Source organism: Centruroides vittatus, unplaced genomic scaffold (assembly GCF_030686945.1).
Source record: "Centruroides vittatus isolate TY-2023 unplaced genomic scaffold, ASM3068694v2 contig_1620, whole genome shotgun sequence".
NCBI lineage: Eukaryota > Metazoa > Arthropoda > Arachnida > Scorpiones > Buthidae > Centruroides > Centruroides vittatus.
Window position 1 is genome coordinate 192,406 of NW_027120986.1, and position 11,848 is coordinate 204,253.

At 33.3% G+C, this 11,848-nt stretch overlaps 1 protein-coding gene across 1 annotated transcript; it reads left to right on the forward strand.

Moving 5' to 3' along the window:
* The first annotated feature begins 6,104 nt into the window (after positions 1–6,104).
* LOC136968814 (gamma-tubulin complex component 2-like) lies at positions 6,105–9,416 on the forward strand. The gene has a single exon (XM_067262855.1). The coding sequence runs from the start codon at positions 6,178–6,180 to the stop codon at positions 8,767–8,769; it is 2,592 nt and encodes an 863-aa protein (XP_067118956.1). The 5' UTR covers positions 6,105–6,177; the 3' UTR covers positions 8,770–9,416.
* Positions 9,417–11,848: the final 2,432 nt, after the last annotated feature.

Below are 11,848 nucleotides of genomic sequence, written 5' to 3' on the forward strand. Positions count from 1 at the left end.
GGAGATACTATATATATATATATATATATATACAATACATAAACAACGCAATACAAAATCATTTATAATAAATTCTATTGAATTAAAACTTTAATAGCCATATTTCTTTACTTAAAAATACCATACTTATCAACTTCTCGCACAATCTCTGGGAAGAATAAATCAACACACTAAAAACCTTTTTTATATCCCAGTCCTTTAGTTTTTATCTAAAGCTATTCGTACTGGGATATAAAAAAGGTTTTTAGTGTATTGATTTACCATACTTATCGTTTTCTTAGTTTTGATTTTCTTTAGTAGGTAAATGATATAATCAAATATAACTATTTTTAATGTGACTGTGAAGTTGGAATTGTGCTATCTTAGATAAATTAAAAATATATTTGTATTTAATTTTACTTTATTTTGCTTTTTTTTTTTTTTCTCTCCCGACAAGCACGAAATAAGAGGGGCTACTGTATTATTTTTAACTATTCATCATTCACATTTTAAAAATTGAAGGCTTACATTACAAGTATAAGCCATCAATTCTTAAAACATGGCAATGTAAGTATAAGACTTTTAAAAATATGCCTACTAATTGGCAATACATTTGAATAAGCATTCTTTATCAAGGCTCACATATTCACTGTGTTTCCCAATATTTGAAGCTGCGCCGAGGAATCGTTGTTTCCATAATAGTTTCCATAATAGAACAAGAAGAAAAAGGAAGAGGAAAAGGAGAGGTTACGAAGGAAGAAAGACAAAAAGAAAAGAGAAAAATAAAAAAGACAAACTCATTTTCTTACACCAATTTTTTACATGATAGTCCTTTTCTTAAATTAAGAAAGTTGATCAATAGAAGAATATAAGATTAAAAAACGAATTAATTCAATACTTTTATATATTTAAAATTTGTTTAATAGTACTGTACAATGATAAATCTGATTAATGTTTGAATACTTGAGTAGAATAAAATCTAAATATTGCAAAATGATAATAAAGAACTAAAATATTGTACTGTTCTTGGAATCGAATTATGAAATTGTAAAATGAACTCAAGTTAACTTAAAAAGTGTTTCATCATATCGCCTACAGAGTGCAATGATTATGTATTCTGTAAAGCAAAACATTTTATACTATCTATCGTGCGTATTAGCTGTATAATAAACGATGTAAAAATTGTTGCTATTATATACAATCAGTGGCGTGCCGTCATTGGAAGCGGTGGAAGCTCCGCTTCCCTTGTATTTTCTAAAATGTAAATTTTAATATTTTAACGTAGTTTGAATTAATTAAAATTAATATTTTATTATAATTGCATTACGTATCTTGTTACAAATTTCTATACTACATGTGAAATAAACGATAAGATTGCTATTGTATATTCGAATATCAGTGGCAGAATGGAAGCGCTGTATTGTCGAAAACCGGGTCAGCTTCCAAACAGCCAAATTATAGGCATTCGCGCATGCGCTTTACAGAGAACCAACCCAGGCGGTTTAGCTGGTGGAAGCTGCACACGTATAACGCTTCCAATGATTCTATCCCGGGCCGGTCCTGGGCTGTTAGCCGCCTGCCTGCTAGACCTTTGGCCCCCCTCGCCCGATTATGTAAATCATAAGTACATTTATAACTCAACCTTTACTCGAATTCTCGCACTCACGCACTTATACGCCAAGCGCCTCGTTCTGTGTAATTACACACAATGAAACAACACGAACACTCACTTCCCACAAATCCAACCCCTGGGTCCTCGTCCCGGGAAGTGGAAACGCCAATTTTAAAGATTAAAAGACTTTAAATTGGCGGCCGAAGGGGCTCTGGTAATTACACATCTTGCATGGATTAAACAGAATTTTACACATTAGCATCAATAATCGTTTTGTGATGAATTTTTCTGTTAAATTTAGTGTGGTAAGAAAAGATCCACGACGGGGGCAGCCGAACTGTACGGAACGGGACTTGACAGACCGCTCTGGGTTCTTCAACAGCCCGAATCGTTGTCAGAACGGTAGACCGAAGTCTTAACCGCTCAAACATCCGGCCGTCACCTTGTTATACTAGGTATAACAAGTAGCGACACTTCCATATAAACAGTTTCTTATTGTACTCTAGACACTTGCACATAAATTGTTTTTAGTTGGTCAGCAATGTACAGTACCATAATATATTATTTCGGTGAGAAATTGATATTCGATGTATACCATTTCATTCACGACACGTTTTAGGAACTTAAATATGACGTATATTGAAGACGTTCTGTATTTAATAATAACGGATGAAATTTGATCCAATAATCTAGTGTCTTATATCAGGAGTCATGGCAGTGACTAGTGACTCCCCGGTAAGTAAACTACATATACAGGAATCAGAGTTGCCGATTTTAGGGGGTCGATTTCTCCGTCCCTCAAACACTTATAGTAATTTTGTCGTTCGAACGAAAATTGTTCTCTTAGGTAGTATGCAAAATTCCAAGATTTTGTATAAAGCGGTTGCCAAATTATAAACAATCGAAAAGTGCAAAAATCTGCAAAAAAGAGGTATTTTTTCATCCGGCACTGCAGACAATCGTAGAGAGAAACCACTGGGTCCAGAAAGCTCAAATTTTAAACTTAAGCCTTTCTCGTTATCAGCGAAACTTCCGGGTCTATAGGTCAAAGTTAATGGGGGTTTCCCATGGAGCTAATTCAGTTTTACGGCTTCATTTTATGCAAAATGTTAAAAAAGCTCAAATTTATGCCAATTAAAACTTTTTATAACGATTTTACTAAACGGCGTTCAGTAACGTAATGATAATTTAAAGTGTATTTTGTAACAAAACGATGATGCCATCTACTTTTATATCAACATTGTTTATAATGGCAATTTTTTTCTACAGCGATTTTGCTAAATTGTGTCACAATAGGCCTGCAGTAACATATAAATAAACTATGTATGTTCATGCTGTCCTTATTTCGAACGGTTTGTAGATATCTATCCTTTCCAAATGTTTCAGCCCAAACACTTCTATCACACGGTGTGGTAGTCACACACCACAAAGCCCTCTGTTCCATCTATAAAGAGATAGAATTCTGTGCTTACTACATCGGGCTAAGGACTGAGGAAATTGTAGGGTTCTTCTAAAACCCTACAATTGTCTCACTCCTTAGAAAGCAAAAGGACGCCATCGAGAGAAAATAGTGCCTCGGCCGAAACAACTTGAAAGGTTTTTTTTTTGTAACTCTTTCCGCCCTGTGGGCACTAAGAGGGCCTCTTATAGCAAGCCCATTATGGGTTCGGCCAGGCCCACAATGGGGCGGCCGGGTGGTGAGGGACGGGGACCGACATATTTGAAAGGTTTTTTTTTTTTTTTTAACTCTTTCCGCCCTGTGGGCACTAAGAGGGCCTCTTTTAGTAGGCCCATTATGGGTTCGGCCAGGCCCACAATGGGGCGACCGGGTGGTGAGGGACGGGGCCCGACATATCCGAACGGACCACCCCCCGAAAAATTCCTGTGGATTATTCGACCCGTTCGGATTCGATCCCGGGTCCCCCAGAGCGGTAGGCTGCCACCTTTACCGCTCGGCCATCCGGCCGTCCTTCCAATTGTTAGACTAGTAATATTTATCACGTCTTTCTTAATTATACCGAGCAGAGATTAGAGCAGAGACCGAGATTAAAACAGTTCTCTTTATTTCGCCTATTTAAGAATGAATTTTGGATTGTAATTTTCTAATCCCTATTCGGGTTCACGGCTTCAGTGTCTCCAACATAACGAACAAAAGGTTAGTTCGCCTTAACATTTGAGAATCCAGAAGTCACTAAAGAAACGGGACCTGACATATTCAAAAAAGACCGCCTATAAAAAACCTTTGTAGGGTCGCTTAAGTGGAATCCGTTTTATTATTATTACTTCTCTTATTATTTTCATTGTAAAAATTGTAGTAATTGACAAAAATACTCCAAAAATTAATGAAATTATGAAAATTTTACAAAGATTCTAAATATAATTTTAAACGGGTAAAGTACAGTATAGCAGAACCGCGATAATCCGAGGTGATTGGATCGACGCTACCTTGTACGAGGCTCTGGACAGGTCCGAACCCTCTCTGAAATTCGCGTTAAAATAATTTTTTCTGAAAGAAAAAACAAAAGTTAGAAACATTTTTTTTTCGTATGAAAACGCGACGCGAACTTTTAAACAATAGAACAATGGAAAAACGAAGATCGACTATCTCCGGTCGGGGATCGAATTAAACTTCGATTTTGACCTCTCCCGCGTCCCGAAAGGTTTCGAATTGTCACCAAGTGACGAGGAGAGACCAATCGGTAAGCGGAATCGGAGGAAAACGGATAAATCTTTAGAATTCAAGGACGCGACGACTTCGTTTCCCAAAAGTTCCAAGTGTTGGACTAATTGTCGTGTGTGTCTCCCGTCCTCGGATCGACATCTTCCCATCACCGAAAGTTGACCGCATCGACCCGGAGTCATCCATACGTCAGTGGCATAACATAGATTTCTGCCGCCCGGGGCAGATGCCAAATATGCCGTCCCCCTACAAAATACGATTATATTATAAAAATAAAATTTTCTAGAGCGAGGAAAATATTAAGTTACAAAGAGATTTTTTCTCCAAAATTTAAAATTCATACAAACTAGAAAACAAAATTTAATTGCAAAAACGTTTTGAATTTTAATATTAATAAATTATTATCTAAAAAAAACAGTAAGATTATTTATAATACTTATCTATAAAACAGTATTATTACTTTAAGAATATTATTAGTCGAAAATTATAATAAATAGAGCGCGTTTTTTTATGCAGCGCTCGAGAAGCGCTTCACAGCTAATCCTCTGAAACCCGTTTCTAAATGGTCAACGCTGCTCGTGAAGTCATTTCGCTACACTTTCGCTGCATAAAAAAACGCGCCTATATTATTCAAAAACTACTGACTGTTGCAATATGATAAACATTTTTTTTTCATTGAAGAAAATCATTTTTAGCATCAAATTTCAAAATAAAAAAACTATATATATATTAATATAATTAAAAACAGGTAATAATTAATTTAATCTTTTATTGAAAAGAAATAATGAGTAAAATAATTATAAATTATCTCTTATATTAGAAATAAAAATAGAACTTCTTTCCTAATCTTAAATTTTATTTTCCTACTTTTCCTCATAGCAAAATCTTTAATGGCACTATGGTGCGTTCTTTTAGTCCTCCGCGTAATTTCGCAAGAGCGGCTTTCGTTTAAAAATTCCTGCGGAACGCGTTCCTATGTTTTGGCCGGAGTGCGCGCGCCGTCGGATGGCAAAAACCGACGCTTGTAGTAATAGTTGACCAAGGTCCTAGAATATATTCCTTAGGACCTTGCTAGTTGACGGTGGAAAGCAACATGGCGTCCTCCATGCCTCAGAAGTAACAGGAAATTTAAAAAATTAATATTTGCAAAAACACGTATTCAGTCATAACGAAAGCATCTGCTTTTACACGACAGATTGCTGGTTCAAATACCATTTTGAGCGCAATGTTATCACATTCTCTTAGAAATTTTAAATTGATTACAACTTTTATTTCAGTTTATTATAATTTATTACATTATCATTAGATTGATGTATTTGATTACTGAACTAGACGCACTAGCATACCAGCTCATTCACTCTTTGGCTGGCCATAATTACTGTATTGTAGTTATGGTCTGATTTAAAGCTAGTTTCACGCAAAGCGACTTTGCTCGCCTCTATTTGAATAGCCTCTACTAGTCGCATCTTGTGACTAGCCATAAATACTCGCAGCTACTGTAATTGAACAAGTTTTATTGTAATATTCAGGAATGAGGTACTTCGGTTATCATGTGATCTGATCTAGCTGCTAGGAAGTGTCTATTGACTCGTGTGACAGCACAATCACCACGTGATTGCTATTAGGCTAGAGTTTAATAGGCGAGTAGTCGTCGCTTGTAGCGGCAAGCAAACGAATCGGTCAATAGGAATAAATGATAAAAACGACGCTTCTATTATTATATTATTATTGATATTATTTATTAATAAAATATAATTTAAGAAACTCTCATATATTTTTTCAAAATAAGTTTTTGTTTTTTGGCTATTTTTGGAAATTCAAAATAATCCGACAGATGGTGTTTATCGATGTCCGGTACCGGAGTCAGAGGTTGTAATTTTGAAATGAATAATAAAAACAAGTAGAAATGAGCGAATTTAAGATTCATCATCACGTTAGTGAATTGGTACGTTTGCTTGGAGTACAGAATAATTCGGAAAATGTATCTTCGGATTTTTATGCAGAATTACTTTTAAAAAACAGAACTCCAAACGTTTCGTCGAAAATATCTGCATTAGCTTCTGTCAAAAAGCTAGCAGAAAATGCTACGGTTCCTGAAGATGTTTACCAGAAGTACGAGCAATTACGATCTAGAAATCTACGTGAAGTGGATCCATTAGTTTATCTCCTCTCTAATATTGCTTCCGACGAGAAAACCAAACGCTTACTCAAGAGAAGCAGTTATAAAGGAAGCAATCAAGCCATTATTAATCATTTAATGACTTCTGGTGCTTTAACCGAAGGAGATGTTCTGCAACTTCAAGAGAGATTGCAGAGAGAAACCGTCGGAAGTAAGAATAGAATGGCAAAAGAATTGTCTTTTCCGAAGCGTCCCGTGTCGTCCGGTTGTCCGCATCTGCCGTCTTGGATGGCAGAGAGACTGTACGTGTCGTGGGATTTCATTATTCATCCCAAACAAGAAGTGGACTGTCAGACTATTGGACCTGTCGGTGCACTTCCCATTAGTTCCCAGGAAGATAGATTAATTGAGGATCTGTTATACTGTTTAGGAGGAATTGAAGGAAATTATATTAATCCTCAGCCGATAAATCAGGAAAACGGCATTAGAAATTTTACCATCGACGAAACCGCGGATCCTTCGATTCGAGAATTAGTTAAGCGAATTCTTCCTGTATGTTCTCAATATTCCACCGTAATGTCGTTTATCGAAGAAAAGTCTAATTTCCATTTTGGTTTAGTTAATCATGCCTTGGCAGCTGCCATGCGTTATCTTTTAAAAGATTATTTTATACTCATTGCTCAGTTAGAACATCAGCATCGCTTTAAATCATTATCTCTTCAAAAACTGTGGTTTTATATTCAGCCGACAGTTCGAAATATGGAAGTATTGGCAGCTATTGCTATTGCAATTAATAAAGGACAGTGTTCTGGAGGAAGTGTTTTGAGTATATTACATGAAAGAATATCAACGTTAACTGGTGATCCTAAAGCACATGATCTATGTTTATATCTTACTCAAGCAGCTTCAGTTCCTTACTTTGAAATAGTAGAAAAATGGATTTATAAAGGTATCATATCAGATCCATATTCAGAGTTTTTGGTTGAAGACAATGAACTTATCAAGAAAGATGAATTGCCTTTGGATTACAGTGATGATTATTGGGAAAAGAGATACACTATTCAACGAGACAGGATTCCAATATTTTTGGAAAGAATAACAGATAAAATTCTTAGTACTGGGAAATATTTGAATGTTATCAGACAATGTGGTAATGACATAAAATGTCCTCATGCTGAAGGAATAATATATACAGTAACTGAAAGACAGTATGTAGAAAGGATTGAAACTGCTTATAACTTTGCAAGTAAAAAGTTATTAGATCTTTTAATGGAAGGATCGGATCTTTTAGGTAGATTGAAATCAGTCAAACATTATTTTCTCTTAGATCAAGGCGATTTTATTGTACAATTTATGGATATGGCCGAAGACGAATTAGCAAAAGATATTGACGATATCATGCCAACACGTTTGGAGTCTCTACTAGAGTTAGCTTTAAGAACAAGTGTTGTTAATTCAGATAAATATAAAGATGATGTAAAAGTTGAATTACTTCCTTATGATCTTCTTTCTCAGATGTTTAAAATATTAAGAATAACAAGTAATGAACAGAAAGATTATACAGGTAATACTCATGTAATATTATCAGGATTGGAAGCATTTGCATTTGATTATGAAGTTCAGTGGCCATTGTCACTTGTTATTAATCGTAAAGCACTTGCTTGTTACCAAATGTTGTTTCGTCATCTATTCTACTGTAAACATGTTGAACGTCTCTTGGGAAATGTGTGGACTCTGAACAAAGTTGCAAAATGCTTCTCAGTAGATGCTTCCTGTTCTTATGCCTCAGCATTTGCATTAAGACAACATATGCTGAATTTTATTCAAAACTTGGAATATTATATGATGTTTGAAGTGATTGAACCTAACTGGCATACCTTTGTTAGTAAAATACAAGAAGTCAGTAATGTAGATGATGTACTAACTTGCCATGGAGATTTTCTAGATAGCTGTCTTAAAGATTGCATGCTTACACATCCAGAAGGTTTACAAACAATTGTAAGATTGTTAAAATTATGTGTAACATTTGCAAATTTTATGCATCAGACACATCGATATGCTATTGAAGCTGAAATATCTGCCATGTTTGATAGTACACTGCCCACTGTACTTGAAGAAACCGAGCAAACAGTTAAAAATACTAGTCCAATTAGTTCACAAATTAGCTTTCAGAAACAAATTACGTCATTTCATACCGATTTTGCATCTTTGCTGTTTGATCTCTTGGAAATGATATCTGGTTGTGGACAAGATAATTATAATGATAAAATGGTAAATATGTTATACAGGCTAGATTTCAATGGCTTTTATTCTAAAAAGCAAGATAAAAATGAAATTAATAAGAAGGAAACTCGATCTGCTACTTCAGTACAAAAATAATATACTGCCATTAATTGTTGTGCTAGCTATATAACTCAGTATGATCAACAATAAATGTATATGAATTTTAATATTTTATTTAGTAAGATCTTAATTATACATATGCCTTCATAAAGAAACTATGAATAAAAATTTAGTCAGACTGAGTAGCTATGTTTTCAGTAAAAATTTTGTTTCTTCACTCGTATGAGTGAAAACTCATTTTTTCTAATTTTTCAAAGTAGTTATTTTACAGTAAATAAAATATTTTAATATTGATATTCTGTGATATAAACAGAATTGATCAATTTAAGTCAACAACAATTTCATAATGACTTAATAAAAACAGCTGATGAATCATGAACAAAAATTTTTTTATTTCTCAAACTATTTTGATGTAAAACCAATCACAATATTGAGCTGTGAATTTTTTGAATAAATTTTATTCATGATTTAATCAACTGTTATTTTGTATATACGATGTATTGTATTGGAAATATAATCATATAATGTTTAATTTAGTTTGTGCTGTTTGTATTGTGAATTGAAATGCAAATGTAAACAAAAAAAATGTTGTGAATTTGGTGTATAACCCTTTCAGATTCTTGTATTTGTATTTATGCAAATTTCATCAAATTAATAAAATCATACAGGTTATATTACTGTAATTTTGTAAATTCTTAATCTAACCATAAATACAGTAATACAAAGTATGTGTTTATTACTGAATTACAAATAACTTATATACAGAACTAAATTTATACATAAGATAAACAATCTGCATCTTAGAGCTTCACTGTGTGAGAATAGTGTAGGGTATCACATTTTTGCATATACTGTATTACTATTTAAGGGAAGTTGACAAGTTCCTCATATACTTATTGCCCAAAAAGTCTAAATTCAATCTTGCTTCTATAAGTAACTAAAATTAAAAAGAAAATTTTATGCACAAGGAGTTCAGTGAGTAAAAGATGCAAGTGCCATTTCCTTTAATGTTATAATGTATGCTAACAGCTAAACAGCAAAGTATTTTAATTTAAATACATTGCTGTTTAGTTAACATTCTGATTAAACAAAGCAGAAAATTTAAGACTAAGTTTCCATTTTCTCAACTTTAATTGTGGTGCTGCTTACCATTATTACACCCAAATGGTTCATATCAATATATAAAGAGTTTAGATCAGGCATGGCCAACATACGGTCCCCGATTAATCTTTCAATATTAACTACTTCCAATAATTGGCCGAATGGATTCACAATACTTTTTTTTAAAATTCAACTGTAGAGATTTATAACTTTTGTACTTGTCTGTGTGATAGTGCCAGAATAAAAAAAAAATGATAAATTTAAAATATTAATATTTATCATAAAATAATGTACGTTAGTAATTCAAGATATACAGGTGATATTCAATTTATCTTAGTAATTCATGTGCTTTGCTAGAAATGTAATATCAATATATTTAAACATTTATTTACTTAAATGAATCGTTTTTGTATTTAACTTTGTTAATTTTAATATTTCATTCGGCCCGTGAAAAAAGTTTTCTTTCCAATTTGGCCTGGGAGCAAAAACTGTCGGCCACACCTGGTTTAGATTCACCCTATTGTACACTTTTCATAATCACTTATATAAAAGTATATCCTTGAATAAAACAAATTGAACAAATGAATATGTGAACTATTCTTGATAAATTAGAATATTTGAAAAATGATACCTTCAACTGTAGTTTGGTTTTATACAAAAATGTTGATAGTTAATCTGATGATAGAATTTTATTATTCTCTCTGCTTTATAAGCATTGAAATCTTTTTGTACCCATTGTGGGTTTGACTAGGCCCACCAGTGTCAATCAAATGGTGAGGAATAGGATACAACACATCTGGATCAGCCAATTGTGAAAATACTGTAAATTTGAGGTTTGACCCAGATTTAAAACTTTTAAATTTGGATCAATAGTAGGTTAGTATCTTTATTGCCTCACTAATCAGTAGAGTTTGTTCAGGCATTGTTTCCTACTTGCCAAATCAAGCTTGAAATTTGCTTTGAACTTGAACAAAAGTATTTGTTAGTTTTTCATAATATAATTTACCTGTAAGTCAGAGATACCTGTAGTTATTTAAATGCATAATATCATGTTCAATTACACTAAAAAAAAACAACATAGTAATTTTGCAATATTGATAATGAAGTCCTGCATACTACTTGTAGTACTAAAGAAAATTATAATACTTTGTTTTATATAAAAGTATAAAACAAAAGAAATAAAGAAATGATATCGCATTTGCCATTTAAAATACTATAAATGGATTTCTTGAACACTTGACACTTGTACAGCATTACTCTGTAATTTTAAAATTATTCTGGGTTCTATGGTTTTAATAAAAATGATGATGAAGTAAAAAGAGGGCAAGTTTTCAAAGCAATTTTATCTTACAAAATCAATAACTAACAAAAATTTGAATGGAGGCAATTTGACATTGTGTTTCTATGGTAACCAAGCAAACAAGCTGTCTGCAGAGTATTGACCACATCAATGTGGATTAACTTAGCCTACAAGTACCGTACTGCCATAACCCAACATTAGATTATTTTAACCAATCTATTTTAAAAACTATATGTATAAAATAACAAATATATTTACATACTTTCTTATATAATTGCTAAGTCTCTTATACAATTGTGTTAATGTTAATATTAGAATTGTATATTTTTCCATACAAAAGTAAAGGTATTATCAAGCATGAGGGAGTCAAGACGATTGGATAGCTGACGAAACACCATAGATGCCTGTGGTTCCGAGATCCTCTCAAAACTACAGATCCAGATCCGCGTTGAAGATTACCTGCTCTTCGAAATTCTACCCTATTTCATTTGTAGTTCGACCTCGATCTGTTCTGTCCCGTCTCTTATCACCTAGCTGTCCCATTGTGGGTTTGAATGAATCTACAATGAACAAGAAACTAAGGCATTCTTAGTATTCATAGTGAAGAAATAAAAAGTCTAATCTGCATAAGTTTATAATTCAGTTTTCTACAAGAATTCAGTCATAAAAATCTGCAGTTATACATTTAAAAACGTTCATTTATTGTGAAATTTA

Excerpts from the sequence above, each read along its gene's own strand:
- LOC136968814 (XM_067262855.1), top strand. The coding sequence starts at position 6,178 with ATGAGCGAATTTAAGATTCATCATCACGTTAGTGAATTGGTACGTTTG.